Source organism: Daldinia caldariorum (assembly GCF_022478825.1).
Source record: "Daldinia caldariorum strain CBS 122874 unplaced genomic scaffold F4812scaffold_15, whole genome shotgun sequence".
Lineage (NCBI taxonomy): Eukaryota > Fungi > Ascomycota > Sordariomycetes > Xylariales > Hypoxylaceae > Daldinia > Daldinia caldariorum.
The window spans coordinates 354,282-380,167 of NW_025953051.1; the positions used below are offsets into that span (position 1 = coordinate 354,282).

Below are 25,886 nucleotides of genomic sequence, written 5' to 3' on the forward strand. Positions count from 1 at the left end.
TTAAATTAAATATTTAATTAAATAAAAAAATTATTTATTAAAGGAAAATATTTGGGAATTAATTAAGTATTTTAAAAATATTTAAAAGTTTATAAAAATATTTTATTAAAAAAATCTTAATTGCTTATAAATAATAATAGATTTATCCTTAAGTTAAAACTATTTTAAAAAGCGGCGGCCCCGCCGGGGTCGTCCCCGGAAGAATTAAACGGTACGAATGGACCAACCTAATCAAAAACAGCCTAATCTTTATCCTCCTCTTTTTCTAAACGTTTAAGCTTAATTTCTTAACGTATAACTTTAATAACCTTAATCTTTAAAGTTTCTTTTTAAGTATAAAGTTAATTAAATTATTTAATATTTGTGGATATGTTATTTTAATATTAATAAATTTTATTAAAATAAGTTTTAATTAATAATTAATAATTTTTAATTTATTTATTTAATAAAAGTAATTCCTTTTTAACTTTATAACGCTTTTTCTATAAGTAAAAAAGTTTTAACAAAATATTATTTAAAGAATTTATTTTTATTACGTTATAATCCGAACAATGGTTATTTTTAATATAATAATAATAAATAAAGAAATCTTTAATTAAAAAATAAAAGGTTTTACTAGTACAAAAATAATAGGAATATGGAAGATTATGAAAATTAAATAACTTAATGAAAATAGCATAAGCTTTATAAGCAGCTTTTTAATTAAGTTAATAATAGGTTTTGGAAATCGCTTTCAATATACGTCCTAATATTATAAAGAAAGTTAATTTTATTAAGTCAAAATAAAATGAGAGGATAAAAAAAAGAATTTATTAGGATCTTTAAGGATAAAAAGACTTAGAAGGAAGGAAATGGTGTTACGAACTAACAGACAACGAAGCCATATTTAATATAAAAGTAAAAATATTAACTAATGCCTTTTCAGTTAAACTTCGGATAATTGGATCTTAAGATTCTTATAAATCTTATGGATCTTATGAGATCCTTTGGATCAATAAGATCCATAAGATCCATAATGCCCTTAAAAGAATATTAAGTAAAAAGGAAATTTATAAGATATTTAAAACTATTATATATTTAAATATTTATTTATATTTTTTTAATTATTAATCTAAATCTTATATCTAACTTATATAAAAAAAAGGACTTTAAGCTTTCTTAATAAATATTTTTAATATTTTATTAACATTTAACCTATATTGCTACTATTAACCTAAAATCAAAACCCCTGTTATTACACTTTAACGGACCTAAGTGTAAGTTCGTTACAATATTAAACATTTTATTATAAAAAATTAAAATTAATTAAAAAGTTAAAATTAAAAATTAAATAAATATTAAAATTAATAAATATAATATAAATAAAATAAAATAAAAAAATAATTTTTATAAAAATAATACATATATATTTATTTTAATTATAAAATATTATAAATTAATATATTAATAAAATTATAATTAAAATATAAAAATAAAGTTATAATTAATAAATAATATAATTAAATATTAAATTAATAAATGCTATTAAAATTTAATAAAATAAAATAATATAATAAAAAAATATTTTATATATTTATTAAATATTTTCTTATATATTTAATTTATGTAAAAAAAAACTTTAAACTTTTTTAATATTTAATTTATATTATTATTATTTATTTAAAAATTAAAATTTATTAATATTATATTTTAATGTATTTAAATATAAATTCGTCATAAGTTTTTAAAAATAATTTTAACATTAAAAAATGCATTTAATAAAATATTTTTTTTATAATACACTTAATAAAAACACTTCAAACGTTACACACGGCCGAGTTGCTTAATCCGGACGAGCTGGGTTAATACAATATCCCGAACAAGTTCGAGCATCATATCGCTACAGTTTTCAAAAGTAGCTCCAAACGGAATGTATACGTATTTTCGAAAAAACTCTCGAAAGACAATTCTAACGCTAAAAGATGTATCTAATGAAACATTTCTTCCTCTGCAATGCACCCAATAAAAACGCTTAAAACGTTGCGCACGGCCGAGTTACTTGATTCGGACGAGCTGGGTCAATACAATATCCCGAACAAGTTCGGGCACAAGTTCGGGCACTTGCTTGCACAATCTCGGTATCATATCATATCACGACGCCGTCCCGCCAGTCCATATTACTTTATCTACCCGCAAAGTAATAACATCCGTACTCCGTACTTATACATGTATCCCTGATACCTACCTCCCCTTTTTTTGCAGACCTCACGACCAAGCCAGCTTAGATAGTTGTAAAGCTTTTTTTCACGTTTACGAAACTAAACCATTCGTTCCGTTGAATCAATTCCCTAGAATACGATGAATGAAATTGCCAGCCTGCTATGTTAGAATCAAATTGTTTGAACAGGTCTTTCCACTGAGCATAACGAAAATAGACAATTCATATTCGTAGCAAGACAACAGATAGAGGGGTATCAAATTGAAGGAGGGCAGCTACGCGGCCGAGCCGTAGCCAGAACCATTGCCGTTCGCACCACTTCCTCGCTTCGGACGGCCCGTAATATCTTGCCAGGTAGCGTTGAGGCGTCGCCCAGTAGTTGCCAGCAGGCCTTCTTCTTCGTCTGCCTCAGCCTCTTCGTCGATCTCGCTGAAATCAAGTCTTGGGGTGCGGAAGAGGCTCGTGAGGAATACAAGCAGAAAGACGCCGAGGAAGGCGAATTGCGCCCAGAAGTCAATGGCGCCGAACACGGGCCAGTTGAGTGTGATGCGGTTGAGGAATGTGGACATGACGGTCGGCGTGCATACAGACTGCGGCTCCGTCGACCACCGCCCGCGCGACGCGCTCCCAGCCCATTCCGAGCACGGCTTAACAGCCTCGGGGACATCCGTACAGTCGGGTCGTCCAAGAGGGTGTTTCGGAGGCAGGTCGCAGAAGGTTTGGGTACCATAGCTCGCGTATTGCGGTGCCACCATCATGACTACGGCATAATTGATGCCTAGCATGATAAGTGCCAGTATAACCGTCGCAATGAGTAAGGCCTGAGGCGATGTGCGACCCTTGCTGATCCGGAAAACGCGTACCCATAAGAACCGGATACCAATGACGGCCAGGCCCGACACGGAGCTACCGAAGAACAGCAGGATCAGGAGCACCATGAGCACGTAGTCTACGGGGAAAGCACGAGCAGTCTGTAAAAAGATCCAGTTGATGGGTTGGAAGACGTTGATGTGCGCCAGGATGTATCCGCAGCGTTCCTTGCAGACCGAGTTGGCGGCCTTGTCGATACCCGTGATTAGCATAGAGACCCAGATGAGTAACGCGAGCACCACAAGGAGCATGCCTCCGACGAGCTTGAGGGGCCTGAATACTGCACAAATCTTCGACCACGCCCTCACGATGAAACCCTTGCCCTCGCCCTGTGCTTCCGCAGCCAATCTCTCGCGCCGCACCAGGGTTCGCTCCTCGCGAACGAGAGCCTCCAGCTCGCGCCTGTCTTTAACCGGTATCCCGTCCGCACGGCCAGCATTGCGCATCTCCAGCTGCCTCTGGCGTTCCCTGTTCTGCTGCAGCTGGGACGCGGTGTTTTCGGAGAGCTCCGGCGCGGAGACGGAGGGGGCAGACTTGATGAAGGAGACGGGGAAAAGAGCCAGACCGGCGCCGGTATATGGGATGTAGAGAAGAGTCCCCAGCGTGACCAGCAAGCCGACGCCAAACGTCAGCGCTTTCTCTCCGTGGTTCTCATCGAGCAGCTTCTTGAAGAAGTCGAGATCGAGGTGTTTGCCGTCGTCGCGGGCGCCGGCAGCGGGCACGAAGAAGCCGACGAGGAATAAGATGACGACCAGGAGTATGAAGGCGATGGTGTACTTGAGGGCTCCCCATAGGCGCGAACCGAAGGTCTGGTTGCCTTCCTGCTCCTCGACCTCGTCGTACTCCTCGTACCAGAAGTACGCAAAGGGGATTACGAGGAGGCAGAGCAGAGCGTCGAAGCTGTAGAGGAAATAATAAACGATCTTAAGCGTAAGGAGGATATTGTTGACGCGTTGGGGGGAAGCCCAGTCCTTCTTGGCTCCGAGGGCCGTGGAGGTGGTGGAGGAGACGAGGGCGATGTCGACGGGAAGGAGGAAGACGGTCGCGAGAAGAGAGGTTAAGCTGACGATGGCGACGGTGGTAACGATCGCGGATCGTTCACGTGGGGTCTGCCATATAAATGTGGTGATACTAGCAGCGACTAGAGCTAATACGACTGCAACGACGTAAGTCACCCAGATTAGGGACGTCTGAACGTAACCTTGGGCAGCCATTTTTCGACGATGCTCGATGGTGCTCGACGGTGCAGAAACAGAACGAAGCTTTTTGTGTATAGTTACCTGTACCTAGTCTTAAAAAGCTGCTAACAAATAGATTGGAATTAGAATGGAAGGTAAAAATAAAGCATTGAAGAAAGGGAAGACAAACGCAGGTAAATTTACCCCGCGTTCCTAGGAGTTTTTAAGGGTTTGGAAATTGGAATGTCGACGTTGTTGATGCTTTAAGTAGAAACTTTACTCTCAAGCTTTCGTCGGAATGACGTACAGTAAAACCCTACCATAACGAATGGGAAAAAACAGCGAATCAGATTCGTTATGGTGTAAATTCGCTCTAGAGAGTAAAATGGAGCTAGTACCAAAAGGGTAAAGGGTAGTAGGTACGTACCTAACGAACTTAATAAGCTTGAAAAAGTTAAAAAGTCTAGCGAAATTAAGGATAATTTTTCCAAAAATAGCTTAGTGTTTATTTTAAAACGGTATAACATTACTTATTTTATAACGAATTTAGTGGTAACTAAGCATAAAATCTAACGAAATTCATTAATAAAAAATATTCGTTAAATTACATATAAAATTCAAGAAGCAGCTATATTAATTCGTTAAGATATAAATTCGCTATATATTAGATTCGTTATGGTACGGTTTTACTGTATTCCCTTTAGGTAAGTTTCGTTGCTCCTCCCTGTTTTTCTGCATAAAGGTTGTAATAATCTGCATAAGTGTCACATGACAACGATGTATATACTCCCACTCAGTGGATCTCAAGTATCGTAACCTTTACATAAAACAACCATTACTATGATTCTTCTTCTGACAATAAGGGTTGTGACAAGGGCTACATTATACCGTTTAATTAACACACCTTTTGACTTTTACATATGTTCAGACAATATCTCAATAAGCACAGTACCTATCGCTACGGATAGTTGCATATAATAGAGTATAACTATAGTCTGAGCACGCACCCAAACTCATCCTAGGTATCGAAGGCGATAGTTACATTTTATTAACTTTAATGCTTTTTGAATTACTCTATAAAATGAGTGTGGTACCCAGTGGTTCAGAAATCCATGTAAAAATGTTCTATGCTATTAATTCAAGTTCCTTTCCTAAAGTCCGTAGACTTTTCCCCTACTCCGTCGTGGTCAACATCTCATCTATTTCAGATGTACTGACAGACTTACACCAACCAGTTTTTCATCATATTATGCTGTTTCTTGCCAATTGGAAATGTCTGACAGCCTTATTCGACAGCGGTCTGGGGACCGTGTTAACCCACAATGTACATCCCTACTATTAAACCAGCCGCGCGACGTATTACTTGAGATACTGGATTACCTTCCACCCGCGGATGCTATATCCTTAGCCCTCACCTGCAAACCGGCATTCCATACACTTTTCGAGGTGGCAACAAAACACCTTGATCACCAGAATAAAAAAAAACCTTCTAATAAAGTTAGAAAGGGACCTTAGCGGAGAGTTTTTCTTTTGCCATAGATGTACGCAGTTACATCGATATTCGCAGTCTTGGGCACCCGGCCTTATAATGCAGAGCCGCCTGGGACCACCATGTAGGTCTAGGATCATAGGCTTGGGGGGTCTGTACATAGGTTTCCACCACGCTCGCCTTGTTATGAACGCGCATTTGTTTGGCCCTGGGCGAGGGCTCAACCTTGAAAAGCTCCAATTCAACTCGTTACGACTTGAAAACAGCTGGGTAACTAGTTCCGCCGCTCGAATCATCGACGGTCAACTGTTCCTGCGTCTCACGCACCAGCTTGTATTAAAACAGCTTAAAAGTGACAATTACCACCCCTTCCGACAACTGCGGCATAACCATTACATCTGTTGTCATTTTTCCACACATCAGCAATCACAACTTTCCTGGATTATGCCGGGCGCGCTACCACCTCGACACGTATATTTTTTACCTGCCATAATCGAGTATAGTCGTTCCAGACCCGCCCCGGAGACTTACGATGAAGTGTCCGGCTCTTGTGAAACTTGCCTGTCAGATTTTGCTGGAATTGTCAAATTGTACAAGTGTGACAATGGGCAAGAGCTGTTGGACGTTAAAATCGAGTCTTACCATCAACTTGGGGATTGCCGCTCACCGTCAGACTGGGAATGGGCCACGTTTTCCCCACGAGTTTCACCACGACCATTACCAGGATTTGTACGTTTACATTTCCTGGCCAATGACCATCCCATCGGCGCGGTCAAGAAGCGGTGGGATATGGCTGGTTCCTGTAGGGCTAGGCGCCGAACTATTTAGAAGGGTAGATCGTGACGATAATAGGAGCAACTAATATTCGATACCTACCTGGTAAAATAGCATACTTATAGCTCAGGTTGCCTGCTTCTTATGCTAGGGATATGTGGGGATACGGATGTTATGGAATTATTTTTATTATGATTGTTGTTGTTTCTATTGGGAGGGGACGGGAGGCTAGCTGTTATTTTAGTTCAAACTACCTAATATATAATATTTGCTAAGGGCATAATTGCATGTACTAGTGCTGTCTACGTAAACTCGACGACGCACCCCAAAGGGGTGCTGCGCTTTAATTAAGGAAACGGGCAAGATTAGGGATTCGATCCGAAATACTTCCGAACAAATGTAATTCCTACGCGTTTTGAAGTATTTCCCAACATTCATAAAATTTCATAAAATGTCATTATTCTTCTTCCGCTTTTAGCAGGTAACAGAGATCGGAATAACCTCTTACTGGTGCTTGAAGTCTGGTACGCTAGCTTAATTACTGCCCGATTTCCTAATTAAAGCGCAGCACCCCTATGGGGTGCGGCGTCGAGTTATACGTAGACAGCACTAGTAAATATTCTCGACTTCCCTTTACAGATGAATAGGGGTACGTATCACGTGACGCCCATCTCCTGGAACTTTTGTTCGACGAAATTGTATTGTTACGAGTTCAAGCTGTATTTTTCTGCCCCTTGGTGTCCATCGCAGCCCCGCTATTAAGCAACCATGTGTCGCTTACCTCGGCGTAATCAACCATACTCCTGAAACTCTTTTGCTTCTGGTTTGGTGGTACGTCACGTCCGGTACGTGGATGATTGGGGTTTTGCCAGGAGTTCGATAGGCCACGTCGGCCATTCAGGCTACTACTGGCTCCTAAAGTCGAGCGGAGGGCATTGAAGATACGCAACTCCAAGATGTGGTGACGCACGAAGCGGACAAATGCAGTCGCGGAGCATATTATGAGCGTCACATTCATTTGAATGAGACTGAGGAAGTTATTGGTAATGCCTTAGCATCTTTGTCTCTTTCCAAATGTAATACAATGGAAGGTAAACAGGACGCTTACCTGCATATCAGCACAACTGCAGTATTATATGTGCTATCATTGTTGTCACTCTGGACTGCCTCGACTCTGTAGACAAGTGACAAGATACTGGCGGCGATGGCCCTGGAGGGTATCAGCTAAGCATACAATTGAAGCAGGCATGTTTTTTCGACGTCGATTGTCTTACAGTAGCGCTATAAAGAATATAGCCGAGACCTGCAACTTTTTCTTCTTGGAGAGGTTTAGCTTAGAGATAATAGGCAATGGCAGTATGAAGATGTAGATGTCGATCAAAGTGTCTAATGCGGCCCCTGCAATCGACAACTGGAACATCCAAAAAGTAATGGTGCCATTAGCATCGCCGGATTGATCTCCGATTCCCACAGCATAGCTATATGTCAAGACTCCCAAGCATCCCACCGTGATTACAATACTAATAACCATACCTATCCATATAGCTATACTCATCGGTCGCGAGACAATAAAGAGCTGATGGAATAATAGTAGAGTGGCTGCTCTGGCGGGGAATATACTGAATGTTACAAGCATCTCCAATATATATGTTATCTGGGGGTTTAGGTATACACATGCATTAGTACCTGGTCTCATGGGCATTTGTTAAGAAATAACTACTCACCTTCCTGTACTGATCATCGATCCAGCATAAAGGTAGATTCCATATGTGCCGGAAGTATTTGGCGTCTGGAGATGGGAAGATGAACAATCCATTGAGTAGGAACGCATGATATGATATTGCATACACATAACCATCAAAACCACTGTGATAACATTCGATATAACGGCGATAAATACAAAAACTGGCAGACATTTATTGGTATCCAGATGAGCTTGTGCGTAGGTATATGATGGATAACTCACAATCGCCCATTGTCAACTTCCGAATATTGACGTAGAGTCTTCCAAGGCCAAATATGACCGCAATCGTCGCCAGTATAACACTCAGGGAAATCGTCAGGGATTTCAGGTCACTGCTGGTAAGGTCGGATGATTGCCCCGGGGGAGGATTACCGGTCGGCAATTGGCAGAGATCTGTCCCAGGCGGTAAGGCATCCAACGGTGAACCCATTTTCAATTTGATATAAAAGGCAAGGATGAGTTAGGTTCCTAAGGCAGCAACGTGCATGGATTCGAAGTAAACGGTTAGGTAATTAAGGGGTTTGGATCGAACTGGAACTCGAAATGCGACACTTAGCGAATATATATCAGACCTCTTACAAGAGCCTTCTATACGCTCCATCACTTTCTAGATTGATGTTGCAAGCATGGAACCCTACGTTATGTATTTTTATTTTTATTTTTTTTTAAAAAAAATCAGCCCCATGAGCATCCAGATCATGCCCCTCCAATAAATCAGGTATCCTTAAATAGCAGCCCCCAATGGAGTATCATATTGCGAGTTACAACGGGATGGGGGGTAGCTTTTGACCTATCAATGGAGGTTCAACGGATAGGATCTTCAAATGTGCGGCTGCAACAAGCGAACGAGTTTTGATGGCCAAGACCACCATAGAATCCTACTACGACTCATAGACGTCTTTTTTGACACAATGTCACTCGATGTGTTGTAGGGATGAATCCTACCTAGGTAGACAGCAGAAAGGTTGTAGGCTTTACACTCATAGGAGGTAATCAACTAGGAGTAATTGATCTTTTCAATTACGTACTGGCTGCAATACCCTATACTCTACCTACCAGGTAGATACATACCTGACGGTAATTATACTAGGGGTAGGCATATGATAGTTGGCTTACTTTGTACGGGACACTAGCCAACGATGCTTTCCATCATAATGACCTAGGTACCTAGCTACCTAGGTAATGGGCGACTTGCTTATAACTTATCAAGTATTGCCAAGCTCTTTCCTCCAATAGAGTCACCAAATTCATCGGGCTTACTTGGAGGTTACGGCCATTACATGGTATATACACGTTAGAGGCAATGGCCTAAACAAGGCTAAGAAGATATCAAAGAAATAGATGCCCCTTATTTAGAGAAAATACCACATACAATCACCAGAAATATCGAGAATGCTAAGACCACTATAATTATCCTGCTACCAGTCTTACATTGTTGTATTGACAGCCCTTGAACGCTCCCAGTTACCAACACTAGCCCAGCCCTCACTAACACCCAAATCTTACGTCGTTCAATCTCTCCCTACTTTCAGGTATATATAGTAATATTCTCACTATCATATTTAGTGAGAGACAAAGGTGTGCCCTTATGAGGACCGGTCCGACGTGCTAGATGCTTTGGCAAAGTTTCAGACAGATCCTAAGAAGGACCCCCATGCGTAATTGAACATCAAGTTTAATGTGACTAAACGACTCTTGGAGTTGTTATTGGCCTCACATACCTCGAGCCTGGGAAAGACCCTGGGGCATTCGCCCCTTTTCTCCGGCTTGACAAAAGATGGACCCCATCGCTTGATACGACTGGCCTTAGAACAATTCATAGCTTAATCAGCAAATATCCCATTCCTTCGGTCCCACGGTATATGCAAGCTTGCTTATAGGAATAATTTGAATTGAATGAGGACTAACAATAACTTCAGAATCGAATGGACCACAACAAGTTTCCAGCCTAGTCGGAGAATCTAATGAGATATTCACCAGATCTTCATGAACGCAGCAAGCATGGATCAGGATGTTCTCAGACGATATGGCGAGGAAAATGTAAAAAGGCTGAGACATGTGCAGCAGAAATATGACAAGGGCGCGGTATTTCAACGACTAAGACCGGGCGGGTTTGAGATACCTCGCCCATGATAAAGTTTCAGTTACCTTTAGGTACTTACAATGATGGAAAATATCGAGCAAAGCCGACAGCCCTATTAAAGAATTGACAAGTGTGTGTGTATTGTCTATGTAAAAGAAAAGATTTTTATTTTTTTTATTATTTTTTTTTTACAAACAATCACTCAACACTGAAGAAGAGCAGAAGGAGCCACGTTCGTGGCTCATGTGTGGCACACTCACAAGAATCATCTCCAGAGATGATCCACGGCCGAGCTTCAAGTCATTTCGTAAAACTATCTTGAGTGCAGAAAAGTCCTTGAAGATCGTCGTCAAAACAAGCTCGTCCCGCATCCTCAGGATTCCTATATCTACCGACATGAGTTACATATCGGTGTGCTTAGCATCCTTGGCAGGCCGGGCTGGACAAGAGATTTCGCTTGGCAATTTGCATTGTCGTGAATCCTGCCAATGCGGCACCCGGCATACAAGGTACATACAATACCACCTTTGGAGGTAGGCACTTGCTCTCTAAGAAGGCATGGTCTCATGTTCAAAAAAAAAAAAAAAAAAAAAGGAAAGTTTCCATGTCAAGTTGTATGGGCATTGTTTATTATTGTAATATGTGACACAGGTATTCAGCTGGTTTATATCGACTTCCTAGCACCATTCTTTTAACTGTTATTAATCTCAATAACCGGCCCGGAATACACTTTCCGCGCCCACACGGCGTAGTATACCACGGACCAGATAAGCGTCGCTCCAACCATCAAAGCACTCATGTTCATACTTTCGGCCGTGGGGTTGACGTGAGTAGGCCAGAAGCTGAAGAACAACATGACCAGGAGGAATGCGCAGCCAAATGCGTTGACGATAGTTCCGAATGGCTCCGGGATCTTCATAGGTCCCCACGACAGGTTCTCGTGGTTCGTGTTGGTCAATGCCCTGTTTTCCCGGTTGTACGGACGGATACCGCCTGTCAATCGGCGCCAGAGGAGAAGACCGTTTCCGATAAGGTACGCGCCGTCCAAACCGTTCACAGTCAAGGAAACGATGTCGTTGAACGCTACCGAGGACCCTAGGGTGATGAGGGCGAGGAGGTAAGAGATGATCGTGGTGAGAACAATTGCAATTACCGGAATAGACGTCTTAGGCTCGACCTAGGAATTCACGTCAGTCTTGCAATGAGTTTGATCGATACCAATGAGGACACCTACCTTGCTAATATAGAACCAACCCGGTAAGCCCCTATCTCGAGCGAAAGACCAAGTCATTCGGGAAGCCGTAGCCATCAGAGAGACCATCGCAAAGAGGTTCAAGACTACAAGGATCGAGGCCATGGTTTGGGCGCCCTTTTGAGACCCCACACCCTGTTGGAATATCTCCATAAAGGGGTATTTAGTGGGCGAGTTGAGAGCCGCATCAATGTCGCCAATGCAGAATAGTAAAGCAAGTAGACTGCCAAACCCTAGAACACCGTTCAGGAGAACCGTGAAAATCATTGCTCGTGGGACGATCACGGACGCGTTCTGAATCTCTTCGGACATCTATAGAAAATCATTAGCGGGTCTGAATTAGGAGGGGATTTCTCTATAAGTGTGCTTACGTGCACAGCACCATCAGCGCCTATCTCTTATTAGCCATGTCATATCTCAGCAGCAAATGAGGTGCGGTAAGAGGTAGGTACATACCAAGAAAGTTGAACACAGCAGCTATCATCCCAAGCATGAAAGAAAGGCCTTGCGTCGGCCACCCTCCTCCGTTCGAGAACTGGGTGAAAACCTCTTCGGCGCTTTTATGCGGGCTCAGATAGACCAGCGGCACGAGGATCGCGAAGAAACCGAGGATGTGAAGGATCAGGACGAGACCTTCCACCTTCGGCAGGGCGCTGCTCACGATCGTGTTGACGAATACCGCCCACGCGACGGACGCGTACAGCAGCAGGAGTTTCTGCCATGGTAGCGGGACGTACTCCGGATTCCCCATCACGGCGACACCTTGGATCAATCCGGCGGCAAGATAGCCCAGACTCGCGACGGCGGCTTGCCACCCGATGACCGTCAACCAGCCTTGTATAAATTCTTAGCCCGAGCCCAAGCCTTTCGGGGAAACAAGAACGTAGGAGGTAGCTATCGAGACGTACCGATGAAGTAACTCATGAACTTGCGCCAATTGTTCGGCGCTAACATGTACACCCAATGGTACTGGCCTCCTGAAGTCGGCGCCCTGTACGTGAAAGTGATGTTAGCTTTTTTGCGCCCCTTGCTATGGGAAGGGGCCGGGACAGCGCGCTGCTCACTCACATGGATGCTAGCTCCCCCATCGTTGCGAAGACACAGAGGGTGCCGATCCAAACGATTATAAACCCATATATAGACCCTGCAGAACCGCCATTCTCGTACGCTTGAAGGAAAAGCCTATAGTTGCATATTGTCAATTTTTGGTATATATATAAAAAACAAGTATGCGCACGGTGAGGGAGGAAAAAAACGTACACCAGCTCTCCCTCCCAGGTGTTCATAACCGTGCAGCTGAAACCGAGAATGGACATGAGGGCAAAATTGCGCTATTATAAGGCAATGTGTTAGTCCCGCTCTCCAGTAGATATTAACAATAGATAGATCGATATCACTCGTTACCTTGAGTACGGGGACTTTGCCGAGGCGAGTAAGAGTCTCATTGTCGCGATCGATAATCGACTTCTTCCCTCCTCCCGTCGTTTCCGTCGGCTCGATATTGAGCTCGGTAGACATCGCCTTATTGTCGTCGCGCTTCGTCGACTTGAGCTCGTAGTCGTTCGACATCTTAACTTAGGGGGCGCTATTGCTTCCTTCACGTCCTACCCGGAGGGCGAGAAGGCTTCGCGGTGGCTCTGAGTTCTTTGCGATTTACGTCCAATGGCAAGAATTAGAGAGCATGGTAATCTACAGCGAGTGGGTAGTAGTATGTAGGAGTAGGAGTAGGAGTAGTAGCAAGTAATAGTAGGATATAATCCAGAAAGATCTACGAGCTTGAGGAGAAGCGAGCCTACATGCATACATATTTCTGTTAGTGGACGGTTTCAGCCCCGAGCTGAAACCGAGGGATTGAAATTATTGAAGCCTTCGAGCAGGGTGCACCCATTACCAGCATGCTTCCAACGTCCTGTTCTAGAATATTTTCGCGAAGTCGGGGGGCCGACGTACCTACATATCACGCAACGCACTCACCCTTTGGTAACGGGTGAAAAGCCAGTGTTTCTCTCTTCAAACAACGCGGATGAGCAAGGGGGGAGGGTTGCGAGATAAGGGATACAACGTCGTTTTTTGAGCAACCTGCCTGCCTGCTAGATTGGTTAAGCTGGTCAAGTAGCGATACATTCGGCCATTAGCCGGAAATACTCCCCGTCGTGGCCCCAGACGAGCTACCAATGTTGATGACCGTGCATTGCATGGAAGGATTTCTTTAGGCATGCTAATCTATTCGACGAACCACAGCCCAAGGACGGCACGCAATACATAGTACACCGCATCCTATCTTAGGTACCTATCATAGGTAATCATATACCTAGCTCGACGTAAACGGGAATGATTTACTCTAGCATATAACTGAGAGACATATTTCTCTCTCGTACTATTTGAGGCATAGGTCGTTAATTCTTTCCAGCTACGGACATCTAAATAACCAGTTATAATTGCACTGAAGAAAATCTTTCATTTGTACAACGGTCCAGTGGCAAATATATATAGAATGTAGTATAGAGGTAGTTTAGGTATAATAAACCGTGAACCTCGCCGCACACAGGCATCGGCATTGACATGGGAATTAAGCCACTTACCGCGGCGGATTTGGCGGGATGTCCCGCCGCTACTGCAGAACAAGAAAACAAAAAAGAAAAAAAAAGGCATTATCATAAAGAAAGACATTACTGCGCAAAGTATCTACGGATTTGTAACCCCTAATATGAAATAACTACTCGGCAGGCGGGGTCGGTGAACTCGTAACTCCCCAGCTCTTGACTTGCTTGATAAGCTTTGTTTGGCTAGAGCGGCTGCTAGCATCCCATTCTGGCGGATTATGTGCTGTCCCAACGGTAACGGAAGTAATTACCTCAGCGTTGGCCATTCCGAGGTTTCCCAGCTCGTGCGACGCAGAATTTGTAGATTTCGATGCGCCGGAGCCGTCTTGTTTCCGCCAGTATCCGTACGATGACTTCCCCGTGGCATTCCCGCGACGACGGAGATCATCGCTTCGGATCATTCCGGATTCCAGACTGTCGAGAAATGGCTTGAGATATGGAGCGCTAGCAGTCATGATACCGAGGTTTTGAGCCAGTGTCATCGCGACACCAATAAGCCAGTATGCGAATGTAGCGTCTTGGTGGTTCGATACCTTTTGCGACTCTATCATCTGCCAAATAAGTGCAGCAATAGTCCTAGAGCATTAGGTATGCATTAGTATACAGGTAGCTTAGGTCGAGGTAGTTATGAACCGCCACTCCGTCGGAGACTTACAAGATTCGAGTCGCAAAACATGATATGACCGCAATCTTGCGCTTTAGATGGGTCTGTAACTTCCACACGACTACGAATGGCAACCATATTAGACAGAAATCAAGTACGATGTCGACGGTGTTGATATAATTCCACATCGCGTTTTGATTTATGCAATTGTCTCCAAGAATTCTCCAGGTCCCCGGCGTATCGCATTGGAATATCAACATCAACACCGAGGACGACGCCCAAGCGAGGGTGGCTACGGTAAGGATCAAGGTCAGAATTCTGTGAAAATCGATGGGCGATATCACTCTTATGAAAAAGATGACGGAGAGTTTAGAGAAGGCCTGGCTCGCCACGAAAAGGACATTCGCGGCATAATAAGACTGGCTAGATTGTTAGCGATTGTAATTGCCAATCTGACATGCGGACGGGCACAGCGGACCTTTTGAAAGAATATGATGTTGTCGTCAGACAGAATATTTTGGTGTCGCCCCAACCCATTTCCAACCGCGATAGACGCCGCTATCGTCTGCGCAATACTAAACACCTATCAAAATTAGAACGCCGTATTAATCAAATGCGATATTGCCAGAGGCGGCTTACAAGCGACACAACAATCATAGTGTCGTCCACATGGAACGACTTGGAGACTCCCCATTTCGTCACGAGCCTAGTGCAAACCAGGAGAAAGCTGCAAATGCCAAGAAACCATGATACCACGTTAACCACCGACCCGTGGTTGTCGGGACTGTCGTGCAGGGAGACGTTTGTGTCGGAGGAGTTCATCGAGCCGTGATCATGGTTTTCCAATGTCGTCTTTCACCTGCTCGACACTAGTAATACTACCATACGGCGGTGGGACCAGATTAGAAAAGAATATATCAGAAAAAAAAATTGGCCGAGGTAGCTATGACTGATATTCGGTGGGCTGGGCGTTGTAATTAACTTGGCGATCTGCCAAGTGAGCGCTGTGCAGGGCGTTGCTACAGAAGGATTCAGGCGATTCCAAAGATGGCGAGCGACCCAAATAGCCTGCCAAATAGTCTGCTAACGCGAGCTGCGGCGTCAGCTCCCGTACCAGAAGCAGATCATATTAGACCTAGGTAGGTAGCTGACATTTCAGAACTACCTATAATACTGGTGGCTTATGTGTGTACGGCTCTATTACAAGAAGAAGGTCCAATCCCGGGAGCAGAGGGGGGGGAAGGACAAAAAGTGTTGCATTGAACACACGTTTTTTTCAATATGCACGCGTGAACAAAATATTACGAGAGGAAGGTTGACTGTTACCTTGTCGTCTTGGCTGCTACCGAAACACAAGCTGAGGGCGCCCGTATAGGCTGCGCTGGGTGCTAAGCATTGTGCTAAGCATTGAACCAAGCATTGAGGATACAACGCTTACCGACTTCTATTTCCCACTGTAATGAGATAATGGTTACCATGTGCCCATGTAGGTACCTCAAGATGTAACCATTCATTAGCCATTCACAACTTTGGACGCAGGTGCTAAGCTTCCCTACTGGTCACATTTGGACCATAACGCTTGACCATTCAACCCATCTCCAAATTCAATTGGACAGCCCGGTCTTAAATCTGTCCGGGTACCTGTACATACATCGCAAACGGAATTACTTGGATACACGTGATAGTATCCTACATCGGATCAACCGTCATTGTGCTCGTTGGAAGGGAGATACACGAGAGATAGCTAGGCTTTGTTCCGAACGTTTGATCTTCAGCTTCAACTAATCCTATCTTTGGTTCTTCGCTCCAAGTCTTCTTGTTGCTTTTCGTTCGCAATGTCTTTGAAGCTCCACGAACTCACCAACGATGAGGACTTCAAGGCGGTAAACGCCGTAGCGCACGAAGCCTACGATAACCCCTTCAATGGCGTCTGGCAACTCACCAAAGGTACCTCGCCGGAGGAAGCTTGTGCCCGCCAATTGGTCTGGCATAAGATGCAGCCTGGTAGTCATTGGGTTTATGCTACCGACGAGGGTACTGGCGAAGTGATCGGTGGCACGCGGTATATCATTTACGAGACAAATCCATACGCCGTAGAACAGCTTCCGCGCAAGGCTTCCTGGTTGCCAGAAGGTCCCCTAAGACAAGTCGGAGATCATCTCCTCGCTTCCTTAGGAAAACATCGCCCAGCCCTTATGAATAAGCCGCACATACGTAGGTCTCACTTTACCCCTCTTAGCTTCGTGCGCCACTTACCAGTCAGAAATACCATATACAGTCGTATCGCTATGTTTTGTGCATTCGGCACACAGGAAGCGGGGAGCCGCAAACTTAATGTTGGAATGGGTGGCTCGAAAAGCGGATGAGCTTGGCCTAGAATCTTTTGTTGAATCTACGGAGATGGCTCGTCGCGCATACGAAAAACAAGGGTACTACATTATCGGCGAATTTAATCTTGACGCGCAGGAGGAGAATCCCAGTAAAGAATTCACGGCGGAGAGAGAAAGGCTCGGGTGTCCGATCCATGGGTTCATTATGAAGCGAGATCCGAGCAGCGCAAGGGATGTAAAATCTACCCAATAGATACAGTTTATACTATGTAAAATATTAGGTCAAGGTACCTATTACCTACATGGATAAACTGGATCCATGTTATGAGGCGCGTCAGCAACTCCCCCAACATCTCGCACATTGAAGGGTCTTGGGAAAATCAAACTACGGAGAATGACCAATCAGAACCCGAGCCGGGTTTAGTGTATACCCCTTTCGGAATGCGACATGACGCATCAGCCAATCAGAGTTCCGCATCGTAAATAAGCAGCCTATCTACTATGTAGAGCCATCAAACATTCTAAAAGCTTACCCTAGGTACCTAGGTATCTATCTACTTGTTAAAGGATACCCTGGTTCGTTTGTTTGAAGATCATTCATTCAACTTCTTTTTTTTTTTTAAAAAAAAAAAACTCGGGTGGCAAGTAAAAGATCGTGAAGACCTTAGGTACCTGTCTTAGCGTTTTGAAACCTCGTTCCGGAGCATCGGGCTCAGTTAGTTTCAGCCATACAATGCTTAGCACCTGGAAGTTCAGTTTCTTATACAATGACCAAAGCCAGAAACTCTACTATATACTTGAATTATAATTTTTAATTCAGTAATAAGACTAGAGTCGCCATGAAGTCCACGGGCTAAAGTAAATGCCTTTGGCGCTGTTTTCAGAGGGGACGAAACGAACAAAAGCGCCATGTAAGGGAGGTTGCGGGGGTCTACGCGGGGTGCTGGAAAGCTGTAAATTCCCGCTGGTTTTGAAGCTTACAGCACAAATATAGAATATTGGGTTATGTCTTCTCGAACTCTACGCTCCAGTTGAGAAGTCTTGCAGTAAATATAACAATTTTTAAATATTCACTTGGAAGCCACTTTAGGTACCTGTTATTAAAAAGGAATAGATTAAGCTACCTCCTAGAAGGTTAGGTACCTTTTAGGTATATACGGTATTTTTGATTTCATCAATCTAACCTTGAAAGTCGTCCCCTTGTATTATTGGCTTTGTCCAAGGTTAGAAATCCTTCATCATCAACAACAGTTTCTCCTACTGAAACTCGACACTCAATCTTTCCTCTTGAGCATATTGATACCTAGGGTACCTACCTAACTTAATGCCAACTTCACTCATTTTATAATGGCCGAATCCAGCGACATATCCCCTGACAATCTTAAATCAACCAATTTCATAGAGGCATCTGACGAAATAGAAAAGGCCCCCTGCCCGCCAATTTTGGCTCGGCCGATGGATAAGGATCGAATAGAATCAGAAACAGCTGTGCAAGGGGGCCTTGTTGACTTTGGCGATGAGACAGATTCATCCAATCCCCAAAATTGGTCCCCGAAGCTCAAATGGACCTTGATTGCTCTGGGCTCCTTGTTGGATTTCACAGTGCGAGTCTTTTCCCGATCTCTGTGCTTTTTTTTCTGCGCTCTATTTTTCTGACATGCATTCATTTCTAAAGATCTCTGGCGACGATCATCTGCGCGCCCGTCGCGCCCCGGATCATGGCCGACTTCAACGAGACGGATGACTTCTACATAACTTTCATCGTCTCCGTCTGGGAGCTCGGCGAGATCTTCGGCCCGCTCATCGTCGCTCCGCTCTCCGAGCTCTACGGCCGGTTGTATATTTACCATGCCGGCAACGTCTTCTGCATCATCTTCTCGATGGCCTGCGCCCTGAGCACTAACATCCAGATGCTGGTAGCGTTCCGCTTCCTCAACGGCCTGGCGAACGTATCCCAGACGCTCAACCCCAGCATCGTCGGCGATCTATTTCGGGTTGAGCAGCGAGGAAGCGCGATGTCCATGGTAGGTCTTGCGACGATGCTAGGCCCCGTCGTCGGTCCTATCATAGGCGGTTATCTCGGCGACGCGATGGGGTGGCGGTGGTGCTTCTGGCTCATCATGATCCTGTCCGGCTTCCTCGAGATATGGTTTCTGTTCTTCTTGCGCGAGACCTATTCCGTGCAGATCCTCAAGAAGAAAGCAGAGCGGCTCCGCAAGGAGACCAATAACCCTAACATCAGGTCCAAGTACGAAACAGACCATACGGCGTCGCAGCTGTTCAAAAATGCTTGCGTACGGCCGATAGTGATGCTTTTCACATCCCCCGTTGTGTTCCTGTTGTCGCTATATGTTGCCGTGGTTTACGGATACTTCTACCTGGTCACGACAACCATCACCACTGTCTTTGAATCCACCTATCACTTCTCGACAAGCGTAGTTGGTCTTAGTTTCCTAGGAATTGGTAAGTGAACTTGGAACTACGTCGCTTTAACTATCCGCTAACTTCTCGGGTGTCAGGCATCGGTTGCGTGCTTGGCGTTTTTTTTTGTCGAGCGACCCTCGATATCTGGGTTCGCCGACAGGCTAAATCCGGACAAGCACGCCCCGAACAGCGTCTCCCGCCCGTGATATTCAGCGGGTTAGTTTTCCCCGTCGGCCTGTTTATGTACGGATGGACGGCCGAAGTTCATACGCATTTCTTGGCGCCAATCATCGCTACCGGGATCATGGGCGTGGCACTCGTTTCCACGACAATCCCGGTGCGAAGCTACCTCGTTGACGCATTCGGTATATACGCCGCAAGCGCAATTGCCGGGTGCGGCGTGTTGAGAAACCTTGGCGCAACATTTTTGCCGCTCGCAGGGCCACCGTTGTATCAGAGATTAGGTCTTGGCTGGGGTAATTCGGTGATGGGCTTTATTTCGCTAGCCTTTATACCCGTCCCATTACTCTTGATGAGATACGGTCAAGCACTAAGATCTAGGGATAAACGGAATTACGAAGCGTAGGAGAGACCATGATATTATTATGACTTTAGTTCAAGCTTTGGATATTTGAAAAAGTGCCTCGATATAGACAGGATCTCTTAGTTTAGTGACAGGTTTGTTAATACCACGAACTGCTATTGAAGATCAGGTATATTTGAGGTATCTAATATACATTTATCCGCCATATAAGTCTGCTTATGGGTTTCGAAAGCCTGCCTATAAGAGACTTAGCATCTAATATACTGCGGTAAATCAAGTCGAAAATCCCATTGCAATGGTTACTTCTAAGAGTCTTCAAACAGACAAGACAGCAAGCTCCAACATAGTCTAACAAAGGTTTGGTTTAACCATAGCATACCTTTCTATGTGCCGGCGCTATTCAATGTCAGGTAGCACATATCGTACATCAATTTCGATAAAAGGTGTCAGAGCATTCCTACAAGGCCTCTAACTGGGCTTCTAGCATGCAGTAAGAGTGGCGTCTGCGGATTACTACGGTGCTGACCTCCTCCCACAGTCAAAATGATTACCGATGTTGCGTTGCATCGCGCCTCTCTGTGGCACGGCCCGGAAGGATCGCGCACAGACATGGATTACATGTACGTACAATACATAGCTCTTCGAGAGGAGCATAGGCTATCACCACTACTTACTTTTTTTGCATAGACCATATGTGTTTTAACTTGCCTCCTGTAACGTCGGCAATTTAATATTTAAACCTGTTGTTAAGATGATTGGACTATTTACACGAGAGAAGATACCACCATACCGCTTCTTGTTACTCGATTAAGCTTATTTGTTTAACCTAGATCTTACTGTATTATTAAGCCTCGGTTCCATTGGGTCAATCAAGAAAAAAAAGAAGATCCCTAACTAGGACAACGATTTGGATTCGTCTTTTAGGAGAACGAACGCGATAGAAAAGAATGATACATCCTACAACATCCCACAATCATGAGAGAAAGTCTTTCCACTCCGACCTGAATGATCGGTGGTATCTCCTCGGTGTTTCCTCGTTGGATGAGTGGCACCTACTGTGGATGCCACAACTAAGAGACAACAACGTATTTCAAGAACTTTAACTACCTGAGATAAAGTTGGTGTAGATACCGAAGAGGTGTTATTCTTCGATGATGTCTTAGACAATATGCCGTACTACCCAACTCAGACGTAGAGCTTAACAGGCTTCGACAAAAGTCCTATGATCGTGCCACTCATGGGTCAGATAGACTGTAATAAGCAATTGTGCCAACAATAAATTTTAGGTAGGTACACTTTTAGTCCAGAACTTTGTTCCCTCACGGCTGAGGTCGCACGGCAGGTTACCATCACAAACTGCGTAGGTATTCAAGTATATGAAATTTATCAACTTTGGAGCAACTTCAAAGTTAGTTACCTGCCATTAGCTTGTTTGAAAGAAGTCTCGAGAAGCGTTCAAACGCCTTGGTTAAATTAATTTAGTGAACATATTCCAGTTAACAACCCCTAACTATATCCAGGCATGCTTATGCTTGCTTAACCCCAATCAACCCAGCTGAACTTCTTCTCCTCAGTCGGCTTCCAGTCCGTTCCCTTTCCGAAATACTTCCGCGCCTTTTCCCACTCGGGGGTGCCCTCCTGGCAGAACCGAAATCTCGGAAGCTGGCTGGGCTGATTATCCTCGAACGTGCCATTTCCGTACCGGTAGCAGCTCGGATAAGTCTGCGTCCACTTCTCCAGGGCGTCCCAGTTGCGACATTTGTGCGTCTGGTATACCGCCGAATTGTGAGGTGTCGAGACATTGGTGGCGCGGAGCGTGTCGTCTGCCTGGCACTTGATATCTGCAAGTAGCTGGTCAAGGCAGTGGACTACGTGCCCGTTCGATATCGACGGTAGGTTCCCCATCCGGTAGTCCCTGAAAGCCCGGTAAACTTGCTTCTGCGATAAATCTTAGCATGTGATTGGTCGGAAAGATCTGGGTAACCCATACGATGCAATGCAGGCTGTGGTAAGCGTTCACAAAGTAGAGGGATTTACTGGAATCCCAGGGAAACGTCGCCGCTTCGTCTAAGCCTTTCTCTGCCGCCCATGACTTAGGTACCGCGACAACACCCGGATCGAAATCTAGGCTATCCCAAAGGCGATCCCGCACTTCATCGTTGGGGTCGGCGTAAGCGCCTTTCTGATTCCAGAACACATCTATTTCTCCTTCTTTCAGTCCAGCTAGAGTAAGATGTGAGTAAGGGTTCTAAAGTGCTCAAGGCAGGTATCAAGCATACCATATTTCGTTCGATATGTCGTAGACTCGCTCTGGGTGGTATGTGACAATAGCACCTTGTAGAGGCTGATCTGTAAGATGTTTAAGGAGAGTAAGAGGGAAACGAGGATTATCAGAACTATATTCAACCGCTGAAGCCGTTTGTTATTTCTTTCTTCTTTTGCGGAATGTGAGATTCTGAGGCCTCGGATGTCTTCGCCTATCTCTTCGCCCATTAAGGGCTTATACTCGTGTTTTTCGGACATTGGAGTTAGAAGAGCACTGGCCTGGACAGTGTTTTTGTTCGATATACCAAACCACGACGAATTCAAGAGAGTGGAGGAGAGTTTTGAACGTGGAGAAAGGGCGACAGAAATGTGTAAAGTCGGTTAGTCCTCTCATGCGAGTATAGACGTGAAGAATCGCCCAATTCAATGGCTATGGATGATCATTCCGTATAAGGCATCCAGGGTGCCATCGGCACTGGACTTGCATAAGGCGGGATCCAGATCTTCGAGGTGTTGAGGAATCACATGGTAGCACAGATATGCGCCGTCGTCACATTAGAAAACAAAATACATAATAATCTCCAACCATAATCCAAGAAAAGGCTCTATCTGTCTACTGAAGATTCCTTTCGATGTGACGGCGGGATTTTCCTCGTAGCGCCTTAGTGTTGCATAAACACGTCTATTCGCCCGAATTCGTCGCAGCCAATAGCTCGATCCAGATGAGAGACGCCCGTGGTTAGAGGAGAAGTTGGCCCGCCTTCGTGGGGACAGCCACATATCACCCTACTTTTGTCCTTTTGGGTCCTACTTTGCGAGATTCTTCAGCATATATTGGCATCCTCCCAAACCAACGGTAGGCCAAGAACTCCAGGGCCACGGATATAGAGACAAGCTTCCACTATAAAGTCATCATCCTAACATAACTTGATTATCATCTTTTCGCCTACACATTGTGTTCGACATCAATATGCTTCTGAGCAAGCCTTTCTTGTTGGCATTTGCCATCATATCAACTGCTACAGCGCTTCCGCGCAGTAAGTAAAACACCTAGCATCTGGGAGAGCAGCGGTCATATTCAACGTACGGAACTAACTCTTCTATAGAAGCGGCCATAGCTGAGGGTTCTCTGTCTACCAGAGGGGAGATGATAGTAAACGAGCCCCCAGTTATTGCAAGGCGAGAAGAAAACATTTTCGACGAGCCGCCTTCCATTGCTAGGCGACATGAAGACGTCGTTAATGAACCTCCATCCATCGCCAAGAGGGAAGATATTGTCAACGAGCCTCCGAGCATAGCTAAGAAGGACGACGTGGTCAACGAACCCCCAAGCATTGCTTAACGGGACATTGTGGCCGGAAGCTCGGTTTAATTCGACAGGTGGGATCTGATAAGGAGGACATGGATATGAATTCTATTTATTGGTACTAAGGTTATGTCTGCCTGAGGTGTTTGCGTTGGGATAGCATATAGAAATGAATGGAAATGAAAACAAGCTATCTCCATGCATGCATGATATCCAATAATAAAATCAAGCTCTATGTGAATTTGGTTCGCTCTGTAAATATAAGCTTTTACATGTTTCCGCTTAAGCCGCGTGGCCACACAGATAATCAGATCCAATATCCTCTCTGATAAACCCGCTCGCGATGGAACCTAAACTACCTAGGTATTTGGGCTTTATAAGGGGTTCAGTCCAGTTCGATGTATACGTATGTTATCTGCTTTTGGTTCAAAGGGTCCGATCATTTCCTTCCAAGAGGATGAAAAGGATAGGAAGGAACGCCTTCAGTTGAGTTGTTCTCCTTTTTATACTGACACGTGGTCCCAACAGGATGGGAGGATCATCCTTTTGCTTGACTAGATTTTAAATGTGAATTGCGACAAGGAGGTGGGCCAAACGAGATAGTTATACACACCGCTACTGGTTAGCAGGGGCACTAGAGCTTACATAGTAACGTATGCTGAAAGATGCATCGTCCCTAATATGGTCAAGCGTGAACCAGATTCGAAGAAACCTCTCGAGCGCCTGTAAATGCTACCTTACTAGTGAGCGGCGAGTAGTATAAGCTAGAACATTGCTCTCAGATGCAGATTCAACATACTATAATGCCATATTTAAGGCAAAATACCACATGTACGATGGTTGCAATAACCCCTCCGAATTAAGTGTCTACCGCACCAAGCTAGGACTAAGATTGGACTACTACAGAGACTCCTTCAGAATAGGCGGTTTCGACTCTGCGTGGAATCTACTATAACTAGCACACCTTAAGCCCGGGTCCAATATTAACTTGCTGAAGTTAGAAGTAGTCTCTAAGCCCGGAGACACATATACTATTAACAGGTACCTATTCTCTAGGTACATATAATGTTTCCCTCCACGCTCGGTTGATCGCCGTCATCAGTCTTAATACCAGACAGAAGCGAGCACCTTAAGACCCTGGGGGTAAAATCGATCGGGAATCTTAGCGCTATCCCTCTCCTTAAACGTACTATAAAATCGTTTGAGATTCATCAGTTCCGGACCCGCCAGCACATCAACTCCATACAGTTCCTTGACGAACTGCAGAAGCGAACACAGGACGCAGTCTGCGATGGTAACCCTCTCAGCATCAAGAGGATCGCCTCCTCTAAACCGGCCTTCGTAATACGCCTCGAAAAGTCTCCTGTTTCTCTCCACAAAGCCCATAGCCAGGCTTGCCGCAACATGATTCGCAGGCTCCATTGGTTGGAAGAGCTTGCTGCCTTTACGACAAGCAAATCCGAACATGGATGCAGCCTCCTCTGTTAGCGCCAGAATCTCTCTTGTTGTTGCCCCCTCGCGCGCATCGCTACCTCGCATATATCCTCGAAGTAGTCCAGAACGCGACGGATTGCTTGATGGAAGTTCCATCTGGCAAGGCTAAAATCGGTACGGTACCCTTTGGCTTTCCCGGAGCTATCATCTCAACAGTAGGAGATATGGTCGCCGGTATAATTTTGATGTGTTGGGAATTAAGGAGCCCCTTTTCGTGAAGATAGATGAGTACGCGGCGAGGATAAATACCCCATGTAAGGACAAAAAGTTCTAGATACGCCATTTCTTTCTTCTGACGTTCAATGCTCGATAGTGTTATATAACTAGATTCTGTACTTCCTTGTAGTCATGTTCCATAAAGTTTTTCTTTTTTTTAAAAAAAAAAGAAAATTTACATCTCTGCTGACCCTTGCTTGGGCCAAAATGCCCGGAAAGTTTCCGAGAGAAGTTTCCGCAAAACACTACCTACCCGGTACCTAGGTAGGTATAAATAAACGCTCAGTCATTTCTATAAACCTTGTTAGCAGTTAAGATGTTCCCGGCACTATACCAAAGACAAAATAGCAGTTTCTAGGCAGCTGAATGCAGTTGGTTCTTGATTCTTCATTCGCGGTTACTATATACCGGAATAGCATCGCTCGACGACATAGCGGGTTCTTATGGGCATGCTAACGGAAATAATATGACGAGTATATACACAATAAAAAAAATCCCACTAACAGGGACGGA

At 44.5% G+C, this 25,886-nt stretch overlaps 10 protein-coding genes across 10 annotated transcripts; 4 read left to right on the top strand and 6 right to left on the bottom strand.

The window, feature by feature from the left end:
* Positions 1–2,344: 2,344 nt before the first annotated feature.
* On the bottom strand, positions 2,345–4,374 carry F4812DRAFT_119608 (uncharacterized protein). The gene has a single exon (XM_047929451.1). It carries the CDS (start codon positions 4,279–4,281, stop codon positions 2,473–2,475), a length of 1,809 nt encoding a protein of 602 aa, XP_047787692.1. The 5' UTR covers positions 4,282–4,374; the 3' UTR covers positions 2,345–2,472.
* Positions 4,375–5,721: 1,347 nt separating this feature from the next.
* F4812DRAFT_438488 (uncharacterized protein) lies at positions 5,722–6,759 on the top strand. Its single transcript, XM_047935001.1, has 4 exons — positions 5,722–6,132; positions 6,266–6,349; positions 6,402–6,542; positions 6,611–6,759. The coding sequence occupies exons 1-3, from the start codon at positions 5,834–5,836 to the stop codon at positions 6,487–6,489; spliced, it is 471 nt and encodes a 156-aa protein (XP_047787693.1). The 5' UTR covers positions 5,722–5,833; the 3' UTR covers positions 6,490–6,542; positions 6,611–6,759.
* A 188-nt stretch (positions 6,760–6,947) lies between these two features.
* Positions 6,948–8,858, bottom strand: F4812DRAFT_438491 (uncharacterized protein). Its single transcript, XM_047935002.1, has 6 exons — positions 8,475–8,858; positions 8,357–8,413; positions 8,233–8,297; positions 7,783–8,162; positions 7,617–7,718; positions 6,948–7,536 (listed from the first exon to the last, which is right to left on the bottom strand). Exons 1-6 carry the CDS (start codon positions 8,680–8,682, stop codon positions 7,221–7,223), a joined length of 1,128 nt encoding a protein of 375 aa, XP_047787694.1. The 5' UTR covers positions 8,683–8,858; the 3' UTR covers positions 6,948–7,220.
* Positions 8,859–10,907: 2,049 nt separating this feature from the next.
* On the bottom strand, positions 10,908–13,770 carry F4812DRAFT_438495 (amino acid transporter). Its single transcript, XM_047935003.1, has 8 exons — positions 12,992–13,770; positions 12,848–12,918; positions 12,656–12,769; positions 12,496–12,578; positions 12,044–12,421; positions 11,959–11,978; positions 11,570–11,899; positions 10,908–11,512 (listed from the first exon to the last, which is right to left on the bottom strand). Exons 1-8 carry the CDS (start codon positions 13,154–13,156, stop codon positions 11,027–11,029), a joined length of 1,647 nt encoding a protein of 548 aa, XP_047787695.1. The 5' UTR covers positions 13,157–13,770; the 3' UTR covers positions 10,908–11,026.
* Positions 13,771–13,901: 131 nt separating this feature from the next.
* On the bottom strand, positions 13,902–16,102 carry F4812DRAFT_438498 (uncharacterized protein). Its single transcript, XM_047935004.1, has 4 exons — positions 15,434–16,102; positions 15,273–15,377; positions 14,846–15,213; positions 13,902–14,766 (listed from the first exon to the last, which is right to left on the bottom strand). The coding sequence occupies exons 1-4, from the start codon at positions 15,614–15,616 to the stop codon at positions 14,304–14,306; spliced, it is 1,119 nt and encodes a 372-aa protein (XP_047787696.1). The 5' UTR covers positions 15,617–16,102; the 3' UTR covers positions 13,902–14,303.
* Positions 16,103–16,258: 156 nt separating this feature from the next.
* Positions 16,259–17,715, top strand: F4812DRAFT_438500 (uncharacterized protein). Its single transcript, XM_047935005.1, has 2 exons — positions 16,259–17,008; positions 17,073–17,715. Exons 1-2 carry the CDS (start codon positions 16,630–16,632, stop codon positions 17,375–17,377), a joined length of 684 nt encoding a protein of 227 aa, XP_047787697.1. The 5' UTR covers positions 16,259–16,629; the 3' UTR covers positions 17,378–17,715.
* Positions 17,716–18,471: 756 nt separating this feature from the next.
* Positions 18,472–20,134, top strand: F4812DRAFT_461694 (MFS multidrug transporter; the record flags this gene model as incomplete). The annotated part of the gene is made up of 3 exons (XM_047937911.1): positions 18,472–18,713; positions 18,800–19,587; positions 19,644–20,134. The coding sequence occupies 3 exons, from the start codon at positions 18,472–18,474 to the stop codon at positions 20,132–20,134; spliced, it is 1,521 nt and encodes a 506-aa protein (XP_047787698.1).
* Positions 20,135–21,628: 1,494 nt separating this feature from the next.
* On the bottom strand, positions 21,629–22,615 carry F4812DRAFT_452353 (uncharacterized protein; the record flags this gene model as incomplete). The annotated part of the gene is made up of 3 exons (XM_047936336.1): positions 21,629–22,030; positions 22,083–22,315; positions 22,372–22,615. 3 exons carry the CDS (start codon positions 22,613–22,615, stop codon positions 21,629–21,631), a joined length of 879 nt encoding a protein of 292 aa, XP_047787699.1.
* A 559-nt stretch (positions 22,616–23,174) lies between these two features.
* On the top strand, positions 23,175–23,877 carry F4812DRAFT_119941 (uncharacterized protein). The gene is made up of 2 exons (XM_047929452.1): positions 23,175–23,394; positions 23,464–23,877. Exons 1-2 carry the CDS (start codon positions 23,328–23,330, stop codon positions 23,697–23,699), a joined length of 303 nt encoding a protein of 100 aa, XP_047787700.1. The 5' UTR covers positions 23,175–23,327; the 3' UTR covers positions 23,700–23,877.
* A 681-nt stretch (positions 23,878–24,558) lies between these two features.
* Positions 24,559–25,877, bottom strand: F4812DRAFT_438509 (uncharacterized protein). The gene has a single exon (XM_047935006.1). The coding sequence runs from the start codon at positions 25,438–25,440 to the stop codon at positions 25,192–25,194; it is 249 nt and encodes an 82-aa protein (XP_047787701.1). The 5' UTR covers positions 25,441–25,877; the 3' UTR covers positions 24,559–25,191.
* Between the last annotated feature and the right edge of the window lie 9 nt (positions 25,878–25,886).